We start from the raw sequence: 23,894 nt of genomic DNA on the forward strand, positions 1-23,894 counted from the left end.
GGTCTAAAGACCAATTCCTGGAGATGGTCACCTGACTCCACAAGTGCAAATGAAATAAGTGCAGAAAAGCTCTTAACTCAAGACAATTCCACGAGTGATGCGTCATATTTAAGGATTTCAAGCACCCGTACGAACGATGATTATTCTTTCATCATGGACATTTGTGGACATTTGTCCCATGCGTTTGACACGTGTCCTAAAACCAAAGGAATATTCAGGAGAAGGTCTAAAGACCAATTCCTGGAGATGGTCACCTGACTCTACAAGTGCAAATGAAATAAGTGCAGAAAAGCTCTTAACTTAAGACAATTCCACGAGTGATGCGTCATATTCAAGGATTTCAAGCACCCGTACGAACAATGATTATTCTTTCATCATGGACATTTGTGGACATTTGTCCCATGCGTTTGACACGTGTCCTAAAAACAAAGGAATATTCAGGAGAAGGTCTTAAGACCAGTTCCTGGAGATGGTCACCTGACTCTACAAGCGCAAATGAAATAAGTGCAGAAAAGCTCTTAACTCAAGACAATTGCGTCACTAATGGCGCTCATCTCCCGGGGCGCATCTGTTGGCGCCCTCATCCTTCTTCTTTATCCCGGCCGATCGGGCAGGATGAGGATCATCGGGGGGTGTTATGTTGACACCCCAGCTCGGGACCATCCGAGGTTTCTAATCCTCTTAAAGGTCAAAGCTTCGCCGCCTGCTATATAGAATTACTGCGGGACACGTGGCAGCTGAGATGGAGACAGGACTGCTTGTTAAAACCATCCATCCATCCATTATCTGCATCGCTTATCCTCAGTAGGGTTGCGGGGGAGCTGGAGACCATCCACAGCTATCTTGGGGCAGCTTTAATGTTGATAATCGTTGTAACTACTGGAGTTCTTTGAGTTCTGATATGAATTACTAATCCCAATAAAATGGAATCAATGAACCAGGCCGATTGAAATAGCACCCACACAATTAAAGATAAAAAGGAGAGGGCACTGGAGATTATAGTAGTTTTTGACTGCTGAATGTTACTAGCACAAAAAGAAAGTTTTTCGCTATAATGCTTGGCGATTTAGGGAGAATCCCTTGTACAGAAAAAAAACAATCATTCCCAACAACCGGCAAACATGGTGTTAAATTTGAAACCGTCCTCTTGGTCTTGGTCGCAAGGTGAGGCCCACGTGTTAGTCAAGGCCACGCGGCCGTCATGCGAAGCAGCAGGAAAGGGAACGAGCGATCGATCAGTTCCTCATTTTATGTGGACCAGGGACTCTTGACCAGATCATGCCTCTATGGTCGTGGTCTTTGATATCTGATACTCGTAGTATCGGGTGACGGTGTTTGAAATTGCTAAACTCATTAGAAAGCCAAAGAAGTAAGAAAATTGTCTAGATAGATAGATAGATGGATAGATGTCTAGATAGATAGATAGATAGATGTCTAGATAGATAGATAGATGTCTAGATATATAGATAGATAGATGTCTAGATAGATAGATCGATAGATGTCTAGATAGAAATATGTCTGGATAGATGTCAAGATAGATAGACAGATGTCAAGATAGATAGACAGATGTCAAGATAGATAGATATCTAGATAGATTTCTATATAGATAGATTGAAAGATGTCTGGATAGATGTCTAAAAAGATAGATGTCTGGATAGATGTCTAGATAGACAGATGTCAAGATAGATAGACAGATGTCAAGGTAGATAGATATCTAGATAGATTTCTAGATAGATAGATTGAAAGATGTCTGGATAGATGTCTAAATAGCTAGATGTCTGGATAGATAGATGTCTAGATAGATAGATAGATGTCTAGATAGACAGATGTCAAGATAGATTTCTAGATGGATAGATAGATGTCTGGATAGATGTCTAGATAGAAAGATGTCTATATAGAAAGATGTCTGGATAGATGTCTAGATAGATAGATGTCTAGATAGATAGATAGTTGTCAAGATAGACAGATAGATGTCAAGATATATTTCTAGATAGATAGATCGATAGATGTCTAGATAGATGTCTGGATAGATGTCTAGATAGATAGATAGATTTCTAGATAGATAGAATGAAAGAGGTCTGGATAGATGTCTAAATAGCTAGATGTCTGGATAGATAGATGTCTAGATAGACAGATGTCAAGATAGATTTCTAGATGGATAGATAGATGTCTGGATAGATGTCTAGATAGATAGATAGATTTCTAGATAGATAGAATGAAAGAGGTCTGGATAGATGTCTAAATAGCTAGATGTCTGGATAGATAGATGTCTAGATAGACAGATGTCAAGATAGATTTCTAGATGGATAGATAGATGTCTGGATAGATGTCTAGATAGATGTCTGGATAGAAAGATGTCTATATAGAAAGATGTCTGGATAGATGTCTAGATAGATAGATGTCTAGATAGATAGATAGTTGTCAAGATAGACAGATAGGTGTCAAGATAGATTTCTAGATAGATAGATCGATAGATGTCTGGATAGATAGATGTCTAGATAGATAGATAGATTTCTAGATAGATAGATAGATTTCTAGATAGATAGAATGAAAGATGTCTGGATAGATGTCTAAATAGCTAGATGTCTGGATAGATAGATGTCTAGATAGACAGATGTCAAGATAGATTTCTAGATGGATAGATAGATGTCTGGATAGATGTCTAGATAGATGTCTGGATAGAAAGATGTCTGGATAGATGTCTAGATAGATAGATGTCTAGATAGATAGATTTCTGGATAGATGTCTAGTTAGATAGATGTCTAGATAGATAGATAGTTGTCAAGATAGACAGATAGATGTCAAGATAGATTTCTAGATAGATAGATTGATAGATGTCTAGATAGATAGATGTCTAGATGGATAGATAGATTTCTAGATAGATAGAATGAAAGATGTCTGGATAGATGTCTAAATAGATAGATGGATAAATACTTTATTCATCCCCGCAGGGAATTTCACACTTCCAGCAGTATCCTTGTGTTGAAAAATATATTTAAATAGTGCTACGGAAGATACACTAGTGTAATATGCAAATGTGGGGGTGGGGTTTCATGTGGGTTTTTACTCCCCCGGGTGGAGTTAAAGAGCCTCATGGCATGAGGAAGAAATGATCTCCTCAGTCTGTCCGTGGACAAGACTGTGACAGCCGTCTGTCGCTGAAGCTGCTTTTCTGTTTGGAGATGATGCTATGATGAATTGTCCATTTAATGAAATACGTATTTTCTTATATTTTTATATTCGATTGAACGTGCTGTGTGTCATTCATCGTCTGATTTGGTTGGGAAAAGATGATCAAATCGGTGAAGACCCCTAGTGGACGAACAAGGAACTTTCAGACAAAGAAATAAACGTTCTAAAAACCCCAAAAATGCAACAAACACAATATACCCGCTGCAAATGTCCCCCCCTATTATTTTCATCTTCTGGGGGTTTAAGCATTTGAGCTCATTTTTTGCAGCGTATGAAGCTAGCATGACAAAACCGCAGCAAAAACAATATTTGAGGGAAACAAAAGCAGTGAGAGGGAAAGTGCATCTCAAACAATAGCCCGCAATCTGTTTCAGATCTTGGAAATCACATTGAGGTTGAATTCCCATTTTTTCGGGTTCTGGAAATGCCTTTCAAGTTCAAGTCAACTGCTAACACAACGAGCACACGTGGAAAGAGTAGAGATCGACCGATCGGGCCGATACTCTTAATCGGTGTTGGAGATACGGGCGTTTTAAATATCCGTGGTTTTATTTTTCAGTAAATAATTCCTTTTTCCGCCATTAGGTCAAAAGTGGTGAGTTAATTTGATAAAAGCAGTTTTCCGCTCTCCCCGAGTTGTTTACATCGCGTCTTCTTGGATCGTGTCACTGTTCAAAATAGTCAAGTCAAGTCCTGTTTTTTTGTTTGGCTCTTAATCACAAAGAGTCTCAAAGGGCTGCACAGACCACAGATTATTGCAAACCACAGACTATTATGACACCATCACCTGATACTGTAAACATAAAATCTAGGTCATTCATATGCTAAAGAGTAGAAGTGAGTTTTAAGCTTAGATTGAAACATTTTCACTGAGGTTGCAGATCCAATCTCAGGGGGAAGAGCATTCCACAGCACCAAGGCACCCAATGGAAAACACTGTCAGATTTCTTCTTGGCTCTTGGGATCACTAGTAGACCGGCATTTTCAGAGCGAAGGCTCCGGACCAGAACATAGGGGGGAAATTAATTCTGAAAGATTTAATTTTGTATGCTACCGACAAAACTTACAAATCACATCTTGAGCTAACAGGGAGCCAATGCAGGTTAGCTAAAATCGGGGTCATGTGATCAAACTTTCTTGTCTTCGTTAAAAGCCTGGCTGCAGCATTTTGTACCAGCTGAAGGCTCTTGATTTTGGACTTCGGGAGACCGGAGAGTAGGGCATTACAGTCATCGAGATGGGAGGCAACAAACACATGGGGCAGCATGGGGCGTAATTTAGCAATGTTGTGAAGATGGAAAAAAGCTGTTCTAGTAATATTCTTAACATGTGTTTGAAAAGCCAGATCGGGGTCAAATATGACACCTACATTTTTGACTAAGTCACTCTGGGTGATATTACATTTGTCAATGTTCAGAACAGTTTTTGAGAACAAGTCACGCCATTTAGATGGACCAATAACTAACATTTTGGTCTTTGATCTCAGTGAGGCAGGCCTCCAAATTTCCACAATTTAGTGTGGCAAATTCCTCCATCGGAAGATATAGTTGAGTGTCGTCTGCGTAGCAATGAAAACTGAAATCATACTTGCGAATAACATCACTTGGTGGAAGCATGTCAATGCTGAAAAGAAGGGGACCAAGTACTGAACCCTGCGGAACACCACAGGTAACACTAAAGGGCTCAGATGTCATTTTGCCCTATTTAACACAGTGCGTCCTATCTGAGAGGTAGGATCTGAACCATGAGAGGACGGTTCCTGAGAGATCAATCCATTATTCAAACAGCGACTAGAATATAGTTAGATCGCGATTACTTATACAATATTTACTGAGCACCGAAAGAAAAGGCGAATAGGGGTGGAGTTTTCACAGCTCCCGAGTCTATGAGCACGGATCTTGGAAGTGGGAGCCGGCTACCCACCAATCGAGAGCCGGTTCTCTTCAAGATGCTTTTATTCTCTTTCAACAAAATGAAACACCTGTGCCCGCTCATTTGCAACAACTGCCACGGACTCTGATGGGCTCCTTGTCACTATTTAAACCCACTCCCATCTGTCACCTGTTGTCAGTCCGTCTGCGAACCTCAGTTTAGCTTTTTTCCAACCCTGACTCCCACCTGTTTTTGCTCCTGTCTCTTCCCCGGCTTCGACCCGTTTTTCATCCTGACCGCATCTACTCTCCTCTCTTGGCTTTCAACACGTTTACGATCCCGACCACGTTTTTTGCTCTCTTATCCCGGCTACTGCCCCGTTTTTTTCCGTTCGCTGGCCCACTTCCGCGTTCAGAGCGACCAGCTTCCCTTGCCAGCGATCACCAGATCGTGGGTGCAACCCTTTCCTTTCTTACAATAAAACTGAGAGAAACGTTACGCGAGTGGGTCCTGTCTCTGTTCTGGTCCTGACATTCTGTGCTATTGACTTTGAATTTGTTGAGTATAAAAAAGGTTCAAATTGTTTTGTTTTTAACTTTTCTCTTTGTAGATTTATAAATATTTTCTATTTTTGTTTCCTGTGTTTTTCAGTGTTAACATTTAAGTGTTCATTTTGCTTTATTCGCCACTTTTTAATTCATTCATAAGAATACATAATAAACGGTATGATATGGATAAAATGACAAAAACAAAATGAAGAGCCATTCAGGAGCTGAAAGAGGCTTTAAGTGAGCCAAGCTGAAAAAGCCATTTCTCTGAAAAGAGTCGGAATTCCCATCTCTACAACAGACCGTCTGAGTTATATTTAATTGATTCGACTCACTTTATATTGTTGACTGCTTGGGATTGGTAATTCATATCAGAACTCAAAGAACTCCAGTAGTTACAACGATCATCCAAATTAAAGCTGCCCCCCTGTTATTTTATTGTTTACTGTTTTGGGGGGTTGCACCTCAAGCGGAGGATAAATCTGTTGCTGTGGAATAGCTCTCTGAAACCTTTTGCGGTACATAAATTAGAATTTCAACACAACTAACATGACTTATCCTTTACTTTAACCAAAAACAGTAAAGGAAATAAAGTAGCCTCAGCAGCAAAAGTACATTTAAAAACTTAAATAGCTCTCTGATTTATTTTACAATAAACAAATAAAAATGTCAATACAACTAAAAACAGAAAGTGCATAGAAATTTAAATAGAGTTTTCGAATTAAGAAGTGTGGCCACTCTTGTTTTAGAGTCAGATTGACAAACTAATGTTATGGTAAAAGCTAATCACTCAGCCTTCTGCTTTAGCAGGCTTTTAATTCTCCCGATCACAAACGCACACGCTCGATTGACGGACTAATGTTACGATAAGAGCTAATAGATCAGTCTTCACCTGAACGTGCTTCCCCAGGACACGGAGAGACAGGGTTCGGTGGAATTAGAGAGCCGAAATAATCAACCTGTCGAATGAATAAAAATGCCGATACCGATATCCGTCAAATTCTCAAATATCGGTGCCGATATTATGGCGCCAAAGGCTCATGGAGAATATATCAAATGATCGCAAGGACGAGGAATCCACGCGACACACTCTTAGAGAAATCAAAGAGCAAGAGCTCGTGATCACGGAGATGAATCCGCGCTGGGGATTTTCCCGCAAATCCATTTCCTTCGATACGCTTCTCGTGTCATCTGGCGTTCCGGAGTGCCGATCTGTTTCATCCGCTTCTTTTTAGATAAATGGAGGAGAAGGAGCGATGTCGGAGCAGGTCTCCGGCTCGAAGGGCCAGCCGGGTTCAACAGGTGGTGGGGACCATCATACGTCGCACCCGAGAGTCACTGAGCAGGTACGGACCGTATGTCCTGTTATAGAGCACAAACAGGCGGCCCGCGGGCCAGATCAGGCCCGCTAAGGGATTGAATCCGGCCCGCGAGAGAACACTCAAAGAAGCGCAAGAGAAAAATGAGCTGCAGGTTGAAATATGTCAACTTGATGTTGCCAAAGCCAGGTGCCTCGGACAAAGACACTGTACTTGTATTTATTTCTCTCTCTCTCTCTCTTCCACCCCTTTTCTCCCACTCTCTGTCTCTTTCACGCTCTGTGTCTCTCTTTTTCTCTTCCTTTGTTGCTCTTTGTCTCTTTCTCTCTCTGTGTCTTTTAACCTCTTTTGCTCTAACTTTTTTCCTTTTCTCTCTTTTCTCTTTCTCTTTTCATACTCTTCACGCTTTCTTTTCTCTCCTTCTGTCTTTCTATTTCTCTTTGGATTTCTTTCTTCCTCTCCTTTTCCCCTTCTCTCATGACTTTTTATCTCTTTTGTTTCTCACGCTCTTTCCCTCTCTCTATTTTTCTTTCTTTTGACTGCCCTCTCACCCTTTCCCTCCCACTTTCTCTTATTTCTTTATCTTTCTTTTTCTTTCTCTTTAATCTACTAGTCCGGCCCCCGACCAAATGTTTGTTCTATCTCTACCTCTCTTGTGCTCTATCTATTTTGCTCTCTCTTTCTCTTTTTCTCTCTCTTTCTCTCTTTCTCTCTCTCTTTCTCCCCCTCTCTCTCTTGTGCTGTATCTATTTTGCTCTCTCTCTTTCTCTTTCTCTCTCTCTCTCTTTCTCTCTTTTTCTCTTTTTCTCTCTTTCTCTTTGCCTCTCTCTTTGCCTCTCTCTTTGCCTCTTTCTCTCTCTTTCTCTCTTTCCCTCTTTCTCTCCCTCTCTCTCTTGTGCTCTATCTATTTTGCTCTCTCTCTCTCTTTCTCTCTCTCTCTCTTTCTCTCCCACTCTCTCTTTCTTTCTCTCCCTCTCTCTCTTGTGCTCTATCTATTTTGCTCTTTTTCTCTATCTTTCTCTTTCTTTCTCTTTCTCTCTCTCTTTCTCTCTTTCCCTCTTTCTCTCTCTCTCTCTCTTTCTCTCTTTCCCTCTTTTTCTCTTTCTCTCCCTCTCTCTCTTGTGCTCTATCTATTTTGCTCTCTCTTTCTCTCTTTCTTTCTTTCTCTCTCTCTTTCTCTCTCTCTCTCTCCAATTCTCTTAAACCTACTATTTCGGCCCGCATGAAACATTTTTTTCTAGCATGTGGCCCACCAGAAAAAGAAAAATACGGTAGTCACAAAAATCTCTCTTTATGTAGTCACAGCTTCCTTGATGTAAGTTCTTGTATAGAGAGCGGTTGCTAGGCGATGGGAGGAGTCAACACACAGTCTCTCCAATCACAACTCCAACTCTGTTTCTCAAAGGCAAAACAGTTACCACATGCAGTACGATTTAACAGTATGCATTTCTAATTTTATGTACCGTATTTTACGGTATATTAGGTACACCGGATTACAAAGCGTACACTTACCCATTCACACACACACTCACACACCAATAGGGAGTCAGCCTCCTAACGTTTTGAGGATAATCAAGATGCTAAATGGTAAATGGTCTGCACGCAGTGGCATCTAGCGCTCAAAAATTACACATTGGGCAATTTACAGATTTCAGGTGCGCCTTAAGTCCGGAAAATACGGTAGTCCCTCGTTATGTAGTCACAGTTTCCTTGATGCAATTTCCTTTTCAGAGAGCGGTTGCTAGGCGATGGGAGGCCTCAACGCTCCAACAGTCTCTCCAATCAGAACTACCAGGCTAAGCTGTCGCTGCAGATCACCCGAGATCCAGTCCTGGACCGAAGTACCGGACATGGTTTCGCCATCACCACCAACGCACCCCTGCTGGTCAGGGACGTGGCCCCAGGTATGTAAGAGATCTTCTCAACGCTCGAAAAAATTTCAGAAATTGATTCACAAGAGAAGGCATCCAGAATCATAGTGCATGCAGGCAAAAACCACGCAGGTTCCCGGTGTTTGAAGTGCGGTATTTTGAAGTCAATGTCATCACAAGATTGAGTAAAGTTGGAGTGAACTCCATCGAATTAGCCGAATTAGTGTGGCTAAAGTCTCCGTCGAGCCTCCTCTCTCGATCTTCTCGCTTCCTTCTCCTGGCCCACGTTTCTTTCCTGCAAGCTGGTGTGCCGGCTCCTCCCATGGGCGTGCCAAGAAAGCCCCCTCGCCTCGATGTCTGAAAGGGTCAAAACATCCCTGAGCGTGACCTGAATCTCACTCAGTGAAAATCTTCATTGCACTCGATAAATGCAACTTGTATTTAATCGTATAAAATCCTTTATGGTAAAATGTATAAAATCCTTCACGACGCTGATGGCCAAGCACTGCAAACCTTTCACGGAGGATGAATTTATTAAATACTGTTCGTAGAATTGTAGGCTGAACAGTTGGCCCCTCAAACATTGAGTCAAATGAAAATGCTACAAAGGCGAGCTGCGAGGTCTGATCCCCAAGCATTGCAAACCTTTGATAGAGGGTGAATTTATTAAAAAGTGTTCAAAGAATGTCAGGCTGAACCAACCTTCCCTCTGAGCTGCGTGTGTGCGCAATTGGGCACTACCCAGAGCTTTTCTGCGCACAAGAAAATCTAGCCAGCTCTCAAAAATCAGGGCTACAAATTGCTAATTAAGAAGCTAATTAAGTCAAAGTTACAGTGCATGAAGGTGAAAATACCCGGGTTCCCCTGACGCTGTGTTCTAAATGCGGTATTTGGAAGTCAAGGTCAAAGTAGAACGAAGTTGAGTAAAGTCAGTTTTTCGAGAACCGGCTTCTTCGGCTCGGCTCACTAAAAGAAACCGTCTCTTTCGGGTCCTAAACGGCTCTTCAGGTTGTTTTTGCTTCTTTCATCCCTACACGACCAAATATTATGTGTTATATGTTTTCAAAAAAGAAAAAGATACCAAAATGAAAAAGTAGTGAAAATCTGAGAAAAAAAGAAACAACAAGGAAGAGAAAAAAGAAGGAAAAATTTAGAAAAAAAGCCAGAAAAAAAGAAAACTAAGAAATGTAGGAAAAAAGTAAATAGAGAACAAAAAGAAAAAAGGAACAGCTCGGAAAAAATAAACACAACGAGATTTTTTTTAAAGGAATTTGAAAACAAGTAGAAAAATAACACCGAAAAAAGAAGAATTCAAATAATTTCCAATGATATCAAGTGAATCTTGTTGCCAACATTGTACTTCCACTAAAAATGTGATTAAGTAGAGTTCTGTATCTTACAACCGACTCAATAAGCCCCCAAAAATGTTAGTATTTTGCGACAGAAGATACCAGGAAAAAAAAAAGATAATCTTATGAAAGAATTGTAAAAACAAATGACGTTTGTAGGCAATCGTCCATGAGTCAATTCATTCAAAACAGTCCTGATGGCTGACTGGCTCCTTTTAAACCCCCAGCTTTCAAGAGGACTCTGTCAGATCGTTGCGATCCTATGCTCCCAGCTAGGCAAGCTCATTCCGTCCGACATTTTTTCCTGCCCTGTTTTCCTCTGCCTGATACCCGTTGCCGACCTGTTTCTGGACTCGATTCTGCCCTGTCCTGCCATCCCGACCTGTATTACCCTGCTACCTGCCCGACACCTGTTGCCGACCTAGTTTCGGAACTCGATACCGCCCTTGCTCTCGCGTCCCGGCTAACGACTAGAATTCCTGCAAATCTATGATCATGCCACTTCTGCGTTCCTGCTACCCGTTTCCGTCAATCATCGGATCGTGGAAGCAAGCTTTACTCTCCCTCTTCATCAATAAAACTGAGTAAACCAACCCTACTGGGTCCTGTCTCTGTTCCTGGTCTGTGATTCCCCCCCCCCCCTGCATGAGAGGAAAATAATCTTTGAGCAAAAGTGTGAGAACGGCACGACTGAAAGCATATCGGGGGCTCCGGTTTGACGCGTGGCAACGCAGAAAAGGGGACGGGAGGGGTCTGGAAAAACTGCAAGGATCGGGATATTAGCAGAATAGACTGGGCGGGGGAGGGGTGCGCTCTGGAGCGGCATGAGTGATCCTGAATGTGTGCCAGTATTTGCCAGTATTATGCATCTCACGGGTAAAGGGGGTTGAGGGTGCAAACGCCCAAAACAAAGCACGGTTTCTGCATTATGTGATCACTTAATAAAAAAAAGATCCATCATGGGGGGGCGCGAACAATGTTCCCTGTCATTTTCCCCGGGTCTGAGCATTCACACCAAGTCAGTGAGCAACGCTTGAAACAACAGTGAGCAACAGCAATCCCAAGTGTGGCAACTAAATCATTATCAAACATGTCCAAAACTTGACATTTTGCTGAGTTTCCGGCAATGAAAAATTATTTTTCACTTTTGAATGAATTGACTCATGTACTATTGCCTACAAACATCGTTTGTTCTTACAATTATTTCACAAAATATCCATTTCTTTTTATTTCCTGACATATTTTGTCGCATAATATTAACATTTTTGGGGGCTTATTGAGTCGATTGCACGATACACAACTGTATTTAATGACATTTTTTTTAGTGGAAGTTCAATGTTGGCAACAAGATTGACTTGATATCATTGGAAATGATTTGAATGCAACACAAACTTTTTCTTCTTTTTTCCCCGTTTTTTTTCTACTTTTTAAAAAATTCCTTTAAAAAAAATCTCATTGTGTTTATTTTTTCTGAGCTGTTACTTTTTTGTTTTTGTTCTCGGTTTACTTTTTGTCTCCCTTGTTCTCTCTCTCTCTTTCTCTCTTCCTCTCTCTTTCTCTCCCTCTCTCTCTCTTGTGCTATATCTATTTTGCTCTCTCTCTCTTTCTCTCTTTCTCTCCCTCTCTCTCTCTTGTGCTCTATCTATTTTGCTCTCTCTCTCTTTCTTTCTCTCTCTCCTTCTTTCTTTCTCTCTTTCTCTCTCTTTCTCTCTCTCTCTTTCTTTCTTTGTCTCTTTTTCTTTCTCTCTTTTTTACTTTTTTTTTGCGTTTCTTTCTTTTCTTTTTTTCTGGCCTTTTCCTAAATTTTTCCTTCTCTTTTTTTCTCTTCCTTTTGTTTCTTTTTTTTTCTCAGCTTTTCACTACTTTTTCATTTTGGTATTTTTTCTTTTTTGTGCCATTCCCCCCTTCTTTTAAGTCATTTTGTGCATAGTTTTACATAATATTTGGTCATGTTGGGATGACAGAAGCAAAAACAAGCCGAAGAGCCGTTTAGGACCCGAAAGAGTCGGTTCCTATTAGTGAGCCGAGCCGAAGAAGCCGGTTCTCGACCGACTCTACTAACTTTACTCAACTTCGTTTTACTTCGACTCGACTTCAAAATACCGCATTTAGGACACAACGTCAGGGGAACCCATGTATTTTTACCTTCGTGCACTGTAACTTTGACTTAAGTCGCTTCTTAATACTCAATTTCGAGCCCTGATTTTTGTGCGCTGGCTTAGTTTTCTTGTGAGAATGGGCGAGCAGTGCGCAATCGCTTCGAGGGAACACTGGGCGCGAGAGGATTTCTTTTTCTGATGGGGGACGTGACGGAAGATAATTGAGAAGTCCTGCAATAGTGGAATGGAAATGAGTGCAATAACATTTAGCAGCAGTAACTAAGGTCACAGAAAACCCCCCGAACCGCGCCTTGCAGTGGAACTCGCTCGCCTGAAGAAAAACAAAAACGAATAAAAGCTAAGAAAGCCGATCTGGTGGAGATCCAGAACAACCCTAACCCTCGCATCCTGGAGAGATGTTGAGTCAGCCATGTTGAATAACCATGTGTGTCACACGGTGTGTGTTTCACAGTGTGTGTCTCTTAATGTCCTTTAATCTGTTCTAAAAGTAGCTCCTAGCCCACATATGAGACCACCATTGTTTTATGCAAGCACAGGCTTTTTCTCATTTTGTTATTTAGGGAGTCCTGCGGATGGAATTCTCTACCCAGGGGACCAGGTTTTGCAGATCAATGATACAGAGCTGGAGGATTTGAACGGCGATCAAGTTGAAAATATTTTAAGGTAACATCTGCCCCTCATCACTGTATCACTGGCTCTCATTTGTACCAGAAAACAGTGCCATCTAGTGGTCAAATATTACAAATTGGGGCTGTAAGGAGGGCGAGTGCTGTAATTCACTAGATGGGACTTTCCACGCTGGTGTCTTGAACTGACTACATCTCCTCATGAGCTGAAATGGATGTTTCCTGTTTCTTGCTGTGTATTCCACTCATAGAAGTCATGTGATCGACCGAACTTGGCTCCTAAGACCCCACTCATTGATGATGGCTATTTCTAGCCAAAGGAGTACAAAACAAAAAAAAACGCATACCCTACACCAGGAGTGTCAAACTCATTTAAGCTCTGGGGCCACACGATAGAACAAACATTCTCTCGGGGGCCGGTTTAGTAGATTAGAGAGAAAGGAAAAAAAGAGAGAAAGAAATAACCGAAAGATAGGGAGAGAAAGGTAGAGAGGGTGGGACAAAAGAAAGAGAGAGAGAGAGAGAGCGAAAGAGAGAGAGAGAGAGAGAGAGAAACAAAAAACAGAGATAGTGAGGGAGGGGGAAAGAAAGAGAAAGAATGAAAATCCAAATAGAAAAAGAAGAGAGAAGGAAAGAAAGAGAGAAAGGGGAAAGACAGAAGGGGAAAGCAAGAGAGAGAGAGAGAGAGTTAAGGAAAAAATGAAGAGAGCAAAAGAAGGTAAAAAGACATAGAAAGAGACAAAAAGGAACAAAGAATGAGAAAAAGAGACAGCGAGAGTGAAAGAGAGAGAGATAGAGAGAGTGAGAGAAAAATGGAGGAAGAGAGAGAGAGAGAGAAAGAGAGATTAGGGATAGAGAAATACAAGTGCAGCGTTTGTGAGAGGCACCTGGCTTTGGCAACATCAAGTGGACCTATTCCAACCTACAGCTCTTTCTCTTGTGCTTCTCTGAGCGTCGTCTCGCGGGCCGGATCCAATCCCCTAGCGGGCCTGATCCGGCTTGCGGGCCGCCAGTTTGACACCTTTGCACTACACTTTGTACAAACGTCTGGTACAGAAAAGTAACACATTGTGTCGTGTATCACTAGCCCTCACTGGTACCAGAAAACACAGTGCCATCTAGTGGTCAAATATTACAAATTGGGGCTGTAATTCACTAGATGGGACTTTCCGCGCTGGTGTCTTGAACTGACTACATCTCCTCATGAGCTGAAATGGATGTTTCCTTTCTCTTGTTGTGAATTCCACTCATAGAAGTCATGTGATCGACCGAACTCGGCTCCTAAGACCACTCATTGTTGACAGCTATTACCAGCCAAAGGAGTACAAAACAAAAAAAAATGCATACTCTACACTTTGTACAAACGTCTGGTACAGAAAAGTAACACATTGTGTCGTGATTAGGACTTTGCCGGGAAGCTGTTAATCTTAATCAGCGGGCGCAGGCAAGCTGTCATTTTTAATCAAATCGGCATTGCGGCGACCAAAAAACAAAACAGTTTGGCATCGGAAAAAAAACATGCGAGCGGTGATGGTCCCCAGCCTCGCATCAATTACAGAGAGGAGATATGACCAAGTTGTGCTACTGCTTTAAATCGAAAATTCAAATCTATTCTAATAAGGAACATGAATGCTTAGAATGTTTCTAACTAGTAGATTATATATTGTTATCATAACTGTAGCTGAGGGATGGGCACTGAACAAGCTGCGGTCAATCATCGAGAATTCATCACATCCACTACACAGAGCAGCTTCAGCGACAGACCGCTGTCACAGTCTTGTTCCATGGACAGACTGAGGAGATCATTTCTTCCTCATGCCATGAGGCTCTTCAACTCCACCCGGGGGAGTAAAAGCCCACATTAAACCCCACCTATTTTTATGACGGTGTGTATTTTCCGTAGCACTATTTAAATACTCCATATCAACACGTTATTTTGGGTATTTTCGTATTCTATATCTTTTTTAATGTTATTTTTCAACACAAGCATACTGCTGGAAGTGTGAATTTCCCTAAAGGGATGAATAAAGTATCTATCTTTCCATCTATTTATCTATCTAGACATCTATCTATCTAGACAGATAGATAGATAGTATTCAACCCTTGAGTATCGCACTGGTATTGGCCCGAAAGTGGGATTGAACATCTCTAGATAGGAAATTTTATACTCTATCTATCTATCTATCTATCTAGACATCTATCTAGACATCTATCTATCTAGACATCTATCTATCTAGACATCTATCTAGACATCTATCTATCTAGACATCTATCTATCTATCTAGACATCTATCTATCTAGACATCTATCTAGACATCTATCTAGACATCTATCTAGACATCTATCTAGACATCTATCTAGACATCTATCTATCTAGAAATATATCTAGACATCTATCTAGACATCTATCTATCTAGAAATATATCTAGACATCTATCTAGACATCTATCTATCTAGACATCTATCTAGACATCTATCTATATATCTAGACATCTATCTATATATCTAGACATCTATCTATCCAGACATCTATCTATCTAGACATCTATCTATCTAGACATCTATCTAGACATCTATCTACCTAGACATCTATCTAGACATCTATCTATATATCTAGACATCTATCTATATATCTAGACATCTATCTATATTTCTAGACATCTATCTATCTAGACATCTATCTATCTAGACATCTATCTATCTAGACATCTATAAAGACATCTATCTATCAAGACATCTAGACATCTATCTATCTAGACATCTATCTATATTTCTAGATATTTATCTATCTAGACATCTATCTATCTAGACATCTATCTAGACATCTATCTATATTTCTAGACATCTATCTATATATCTAGACATCTATCTATATTTCTAGACATCTATCTATATATCTAGACATCTATCTATATTTCTAGACATCTATCTATCTAGACATCTATCTATCTAGACATCTATCTAGACATCTATAAAGACATCTATCTATCAAGACATCTAGACATCTATCTATCTAGACATCTATCTAGACATCTATCTATATTTCTAGACATCTATCTATCTAGACATCAATCTATCTAGACATCTATCTAGACATCTATCTATATTTCTAGACATCTAGACATCTATCTATCTAGACATCTATCTAGACATCTATCTATATTTCTAGACATCTATCTATCTAGACATCAATCTATCTAGACATCTATCTAGACATCTATCTATATTTCTAGACATCTAGACATCTATCTATCTAGACATCTATCTATCTAGACATCTATCTAGACATCTATCTATCTAGACATCTATCTATCTATCTAGACATCTATCTATCTAGACATCTATCTAGACATCTATCTAGACATCTATCTAGACATCTATCTAGACATCTATCTAGACATCTATCTATCTAGAAATATATCTAGACATCTATCTAGACATCTATCTATCTAGAAATATATCTAGACATCTATCTAGACATCTATCTATCTAGACATCTATCTAGACATCTATCTATATATCTAGACATCTATCTATATATCTAGACATCTATCTATCCAGACATCTATCTATCTAGACATCTATCTATCTAGACATCTATCTAGACATCTATCTACCTAGACATCTATCTAGACATCTATCTATATATCTAGACATCTATCTATATATCTAGACATCTATCTATATTTCTAGACATCTATCTATCTAGACATCTATCTATCTAGACATCTATCTATCTAGACATCTATAAAGACATCTATCTATCAAGACATCTAGACATCTATCTATCTAGACATCTATCTATATTTCTAGACATCTATCTATCTAGACATCTATCTATCTAGACATCTATCTAGACATCTATCTATATTTCTAGACATCTATCTATATATCTAGACATCTATCTATATTTCTAGACATCTATCTATATATCTAGACATCTATCTATATTTCTAGACATCTATCTATCTAGACATCTATCTATCTAGACATCTATCTAGACATCTATAAAGACATCTATCTATCAAGACATCTAGACATCTATCTATCTAGACATCTATCTAGACATCTATCTATATTTCTAGACATCTATCTATCTAGACATCAATCTATCTAGACATCTATCTAGACATCTATCTATATTTCTAGACATCTAGACATCTATCTATCTAGACATCTATCTAGACATCTATCTATATTTCTAGACATCTATCTATCTAGACATCAATCTATCTAGACATCTATCTAGACATCTATCTATATTTCTAGACATCTAGACATCTATCTATCTAGACATCTATCTATCTAGACATCTATCTAGACATCTATCTATCTAGACATCTATCTATCTATCTAGACATCTATCTATCTAGACATCTATCTAGACATCTATCTAGACATCTATCTAGACATCTATCTAGACATCTATCTAGACATCTATCTATCTAGAAATATATCTAGACATCTATCTAGACATCTATCTATCTAGAAATATATCTAGACATCTATCTAGACATCTATCTATCTAGACATCTATCTAGACATCTATCTATATATCTAGACATCTATCTATATATCTAGACATCTATCTATCCAGACATCTATCTATCTAGACATCTATCTATCTAGACATCTATCTAGACATCTATCTACCTAGACATCTATCTAGACATCTATCTATATATCTAGACATCTATCTATATATCTAGACATCTATCTATATTTCTAGACATCTATCTATCTAGACATCTATCTATCTAGACATCTATCTATCTAGACATCTATAAAGACATCTATCTATCAAGACATCTAGACATCTATCTATCTAGACATCTATCTATATTTCTAGACATCTATCTATCTAGACATCTATCTATCTAGACATCTATCTAGACATCTATCTATATTTCTAGACATCTATCTATATATCTAGACATCTATCTATATTTCTAGACATCTATCTATATATCTAGACATCTATCTATATTTCTAGACATCTATCTATCTAGACATCTATCTATCTAGACATCTATCTAGACATCTATAAAGACATCTATCTATCAAGACATCTAGACATCTATCTATCTAGACATCTATCTAGACATCTATCTATATTTCTAGACATCTATCTATCTAGACATCAATCTATCTAGACATCTATCTAGACATCTATCTAGACATCTATCTATATTTCTAGACATCTAGACATCTATCTATCTAGACATCTATCTAGACTGACAGATAAATAGTATTCAACCCTTGAGTATGCCACTGGTATCGGCCCGAAAGTGGGATTAAACATCTCCGGATTGTAAATGTTCTACTCGAAAACCGAAACCAAAATATGCCATGGTGTCCCGTGTGGTTTTCCTCACGCAGGAACTTGGACGACTGCATCACGGTGACGATCCTCCGGCACATGACGGTGAGTACAAAGAAGACGTCGATGAGTTTCCCTGCGCCGGGATTCGCACCGTCGACACGCCCGCCTGCCTGTGTGCCTTGCAGAATCCCAAATCGTCCATCATGTCGGCCGAGAAGAGAGCCCGCCTGAGGAGTAATCCGGTTAAAGTGCGCTTTGCGGAAGAGGTGGTGGTCAATGGGCACACTCAGGTGAGAGGGCTGCAATAATCCATCGATTCGTGGGCGTTACCTAAAAATGCATTCCAAAAACTCTTTTCCTTAAAGAATGACTGGATAGAAAAACGCTAGATAAGAAACATGAAAAGTAAAGCAAAACGAAAATATAAACGATGCAGCGTCGGAAATACTGCCTTGAAATGATTCAGTCCACTCCTCTCTCGCTCACCTAGTGTCACTTGCATAGTGACGGAGTCTGTGGAGGCTCCGATGTATAACGGTGAGATAGAGGTAAGGTCTTAGACCCGAATCCTGACCCGACATTCCGAAATTTTCGTGATTCTTGATGTGACTCGCTTGTGCCCGCTCTTTTGGCTTCTGATCGAAAATGATAGAAAACTCAAAATAAGATCTAAAAAACAAAACAAAAATAAAATGAAAATCCATCAATCATTCATAAATGAATCCATAATTTGCCAGGGCTGCCCTCACGTGAAAACCTCTGAACCTAGAATCGCCCCTGATCTTTTATTATTTCTAACATGGCAACTGTAAATAAAAAAAGAAAAGTTGACTGTGAGGGCCCCCGCTTCCAGGACAAGTGGAAACTGGAGTCTTTTTTTTTTTTCTTTTTCGTTTTTTCTTTCAGCCCTTTGAGACGCTTTGTGATTAAGGATCAATCGAATAAACAGGACTTGACCTGATGTTTTTGAGTCCTTGCCCTCATGTAGGTTTTAGATCAGGGGATGGTGTCATTGAGACTCCTTGTGATTACATGACTTGACCCTCATTTGTTTCCGAATTCCCTCCATCAGGGAAACTCTCTTCTCTTCCTGCCCAACGTTCTCAAAGTCTACTTGGAGAACGGACAGACCAAGGCCTTCAAATTTGACCACACCACCACTGTCAAGGTACGTCTACGACTATCCAAGAGTCCCAGTAGGAAAAGGTTCTAATGAAAGGGTTCGGCCCCACGTATCTAGTTGGGAGGAGTGTCATTTAAGAAATTACAGTCAAATCAATGTCATGAAGGCAACACTTGGTATTTTCCCACCACCCTTATGACCCTCTCGCCATCCACGGTCAGAAAAACCTCATTTTTTCCAGCAGATGCTCATTTTCTTTATTCAATGTCTGGCATAGCAGCCCGGCACCTCTTACAACAATTTGGTACCCAGTCAGCACAGCAATCCATCACTACACGCCATCCATCCATCCATTATCTGCACCGCTTATCCTCAGTAGGGTCGCGGGGGTGCTGGAGCCCATCCCAGCTATCTTCGGACAGTGGGCAGGGGACACCCTGAACTGGTTTCCAGCCAGTTGCAGGGCACACGGGGACAGACAACTCATTCGCTCATTCACACCTAGGGACGATTTGGACCGTCCAATTAACCTGACATGCATGTTTTTGGAATGTGGGAGGAAACAGGAGTGCCCGGAGGAAACCCACGCAAGCACGGGGAGAACATGCAAACTCCGCACAGGAGGTTCGATCTCATGACCTCAGAACTGTGCCGCAAACGCGCTAACCACTGTGCCGCCGTGCTGACCCTCACTACACTCAGCAACTGGAGATAATGTCGGCAGGAAATGGGGTCAATGTAATGGATTTTCAACCAATTGGATGGAAGCAAAGTCATATATCGGATGTTACGTGTAGCGATGTTCTGATTTGCTGACGGATTACAGAGAGATTATGTAAAAACCTTTGATATATCTTTGAGCCTTAAATTACTCCGAACAAGGATTTTTTTTAAATCCAATATTTTCAGATTGATACCCAAATGAGGAGTAGGGCTGCAACAACAAATCGATGAAATGGATTAAAATAGATAATTAAAATCATTGAGAACTGATTCGGTCATCAATTCATTGTATCACGTTTAATCAATGCAAATAAGAGTGCACACAATTCTGTTGAGATGCTGAGAGTTGTAGTGCCACTTTCGTCCACCAGTGGGCGTCAGGACCGTTTTTAAAAAAAAAAGTGATCTTACATTTTTCCAACTATTTTTTTATTGAACATTGAATCGTTATAAACAAAATTGGCGGGAAAGTTTCGACTTTGCAGCGTTTGACTGTGGCAACTTTATGGCTGAAAAGTTGCCTGCCCCCTGGTGGCCGCTAATTTTTGGTCACGAGTTTCAGACACTGGTAGAAGGTATTAATTATACAATCATATGTTTTCATACATTTCCAGCTGCATTTTATTGCATGAAAGGGTTTCTTTATTTCTTCATGCTGAGGTATTTGAGTTTTCCCTTGCTCTCATGTAGGTTTTAGATCAAGGGATGCTGTCATAAGTCTTTGAGACCTTTTGTAATTAAGGGCCGAACTAATAAACATTCTTGCCTTGATGATTTGTTTTATTCTTATAGCTACAAACGTCATTTGTTTTTACAATTCTTTCACAAGATTTCCATTTCTTTTATTCCTGGTATCTTTTCTCGCATAATACGAACATTTTGGGGGGCTTATTGAGTCGGTTGCCCGATACAAAACTGTATTTAATGACATTTTTTAGTGGAAGTACAATTTTGGCAACAAGATTCACTTGATAAAATTGGAAATGGTTTGAATGCAACACAAACTTTTTCCTCTTTTTCCCTGTTTTTGTCCTTTCTTTTAATTCCTTTTTAAAAAAAATCTCATTGTGTTTATTTTTTCCTAGCTGTTACTTTTTTCCTGCATTTTTGTTCTCTATTACCCTTTTTCCCTTTATTTGCTTCTTTCTTTTCTTCTGGAATTTTTCCCGCTCTTTTTTTCTCTCTCTCTCTTCTTTTGTTTCGTTTTTTTTCCTCAGCTTTTCACTACTTTTTCATTTTGGTATTTTTTCATTTTTTGTTCTGTTGACCCCCCCTTCCTTGAAGTCATTTTGTGCATAATTTTACATCATATTTGGTCATGTAGGGATGAAAGAAGCAAAAACAACCTGAAGAGCCGTTTGGGACCCGAAAGAGTCTGTTCTTTTTAGTGAACCGAGCCGAAGAAGCCGGTTCTCGAAAAACTCTACTGACTTTACTCAACTTAGTTCTACTTCGACCTTGACTTCCAAATACCGCATTTAGAACACAGCGTCAGGGGAACCCGGGTATTTTGACCTTCATGCACTGTAACTTTGATTCAATTCACTTCTTAATTAGCAATTTGGAACCCTGATTTTTGTGAGCTGGCTAGATTCTCTCATGCGCGGAAAAGCTCTGGGTAGTGCGCAATTGCGCACGCACCCAGAATAGAAAGAACATTGCTCAAGAGCATTTCAACTGTGGGTAGAATGAGCAATGACTGATAATAAAAAAAGCAATTTATGTCATGGCTAAGCGGGGGAGAACGTTCCAGAATGTAAGGTTAATGTAAGAATTACTGCTGCTTGGTATTGGAAAATACAGTTTAAGATAAATCGGTTTGTTTTTTGCTCAATTCCAGGATATCGTTCTGACTCTGAAGGATAAACTATCCATCCGGGCTATCGAATACTTTGCCCTGGTCTTAGAGCAACAGTACAGCATCACCAAACTCCTGCTGCTGCATGAAGAGGAGCTCATACAGAAGGTAAGACCAAAAAAATTACCTTTTTACCTCAGGAAATAGTGCAAAATTGTCTTTGGCGTTTATCAGGTGGTGCAGAAAAAGGACTCTCACGACTACAGATGCCTGTTCCGGGTCTGCTTCGTTCCCAGAGACCCCGCGGACATGCAGCAGGAAGACGCCTTTGCTTTTGAGTATCTATTTTTACAGGTTAGAGAAGAAAAGATGATTATTACACTGAATATGTCGGAGCAGGACGTATATCGGCCCCGCCCCAAAACATATACAACAAGAGAGCAGAGAGAGTCGAAATGAGAGGGGAACACGTTGTTTATTTCACTCAAACATTCGGTCGTGTTCTGAAGGTGTCTGGGCAGACAGTCGCATTTATACTGTGTGACATGTTGTTTTTCTCCAGTCGGGTGCTTGATCCGAGTCGTGGTGACCCACAAAAGTTCTTTATCAGTTAAGCAAATAGTTAGAATCCGAATTCTTATCAGTTAAGCAAAGAGTTGGAGACGTCCTGACATGGCCAAAGTCCTGTCAGTCACACACCCTCCAAATTCTTTCTTGGTTTCCACAATAAAATCTGACTCCGAAGACACTTCACGTGTCTTGTGAAAACCCTTTCAGCTGGAGCATGTTCAAAAGTCGGAGAAATTCAATCAGCCGAACGACGAGTGTAGTCCACATATCAATTTATTTAGACTTATCATAGAGTTGAACAAATCGGGTCTTTCTGCCGTGCCAAATTACAATCGTGTGGAGAAGACCCGGGGGCTCCAGGCTTTTCCCATGTTATAACACATGGTGATGAAATGTTCACGCCCCATGACCAAGCTGCTGCCGATTGGTCCACGCTGTCGCCGATGCAGATTTCCCAATCCTCCTTTGAAGAATTGGCGGAGGGGTGATAGGTCATCGCCCCTCCGACAAAATGGGGCAAGACACACACTCCACCCCCAAGGCGAGGTGATAAGTCATTGTTGTCTGCACAGAATGGAACAAAAGGCACATTCCAGCGCAAAGCGCGGTTTACGACACCCTTCTGCCAAAGTTCGCACTCGAACGCTGAAGTCAGATTTAGGACAAGTATATTTGACTTTACATAAAATAAAACAGTTTATAAAATAGTACATAACTTCACTTCCTAATGGCTTTTTTGGGTCAATATATTTAATATTAGTATATTTACAGGTTATAATAAAATAAAAACCGCCAACTTTGGAAAACAGAAAGAAAGAAGGTCGACGTCCCCGTAGGGAAATTCACACTTCCAGCAGTATACTTGTGTTGAAAAATAAAATATTTAAAAAAAGATATAGAATACAAAAATACCCAATATAACGTGTTGATATACAGTATTTAAATAGTGCTATGGAAAATACACACTGTAATAAAAAAAAAGGGTAATATGCAAATGTGGGGGTGGGGTTTCATGTGGGCTTTTACTCCCCCCGGGTGGAGTTAAAGAGCCTCATGGCATGAAGGAAGAAATGATCTCCTCAGTCTATCCTTAAATTGGGTAAATATTAAAATAAGAAAAAAGAAAAAAAACTGAAAAATACAATATATTAATGGAGTGTTTCATTTTATTTTTTAGCCTTATATGCACTTTTATAAATGTTTTTTGCCTTTTGAAGGCGATTAATTGGGCATTCCAACATTACTATTATTTTAATTTTTCTTCCAGGCAAATCGCAATCACGAATCTTCATCCCTCGTCTGTTTTGATCCCACTCTATCGTGTTTTTGTCTTTTGCAGAGTGTAGGCGATGTACTCCAGGAGCGCTTTGCGTGGAAATGAAGTGTAACACCGCACTTCGCCTGGCTGCCCTGCACATGCACGAAAGGCTGGACAGTTGCGGACTGACCAGGACCTGACC

At 40.0% G+C, this 23,894-nt stretch overlaps 2 protein-coding genes across 2 annotated transcripts in view; one reads left to right on the forward strand and one right to left on the reverse strand.

The window, feature by feature from the left end:
• The window catches only part of frmpd1b (FERM and PDZ domain containing 1b), a 65,067-nt gene that overhangs the window by 18,733 nt on the left and 22,440 nt on the right, over nt 1-23,894 (forward strand). Inside the window, 10 exon segments of the mRNA XM_088343870.1 lie at nt 6,848-6,958; nt 8,663-8,835; nt 12,832-12,934; nt 18,277-18,322; nt 18,406-18,510; nt 19,293-19,388; nt 21,907-22,032; nt 22,099-22,218; nt 23,774-23,801; nt 23,804-23,886. Coding sequence (XP_088199996.1) covers nt 6,852-6,958; nt 8,663-8,835; nt 12,832-12,934; nt 18,277-18,322; nt 18,406-18,510; nt 19,293-19,388; nt 21,907-22,032; nt 22,099-22,218; nt 23,774-23,801; nt 23,804-23,886 — 987 coding nt within the window. The 5' untranslated portion in view covers nt 6,848-6,851.
• slc25a51b (solute carrier family 25 member 51b) overlaps nt 13,784-23,894 on the reverse strand; it is a 46,020-nt gene continuing 35,909 nt past the window's right edge. The window contains exon 4 of the transcript XR_015851312.1: nt 13,784-13,809. The gene's annotated coding sequence lies outside the window, so the exon portion shown is untranslated. The remainder of the gene's footprint in view (nt 13,810-23,894) is intronic.

Source organism: Urocampus carinirostris, chromosome 9 (assembly GCF_059441175.1).
Source record: "Urocampus carinirostris isolate Australia breed hairy pipefish chromosome 9, RoL_Ucar_1.0, whole genome shotgun sequence".
NCBI classification, from domain to species: domain Eukaryota; kingdom Metazoa; phylum Chordata; class Actinopteri; order Syngnathiformes; family Syngnathidae; genus Urocampus; species Urocampus carinirostris.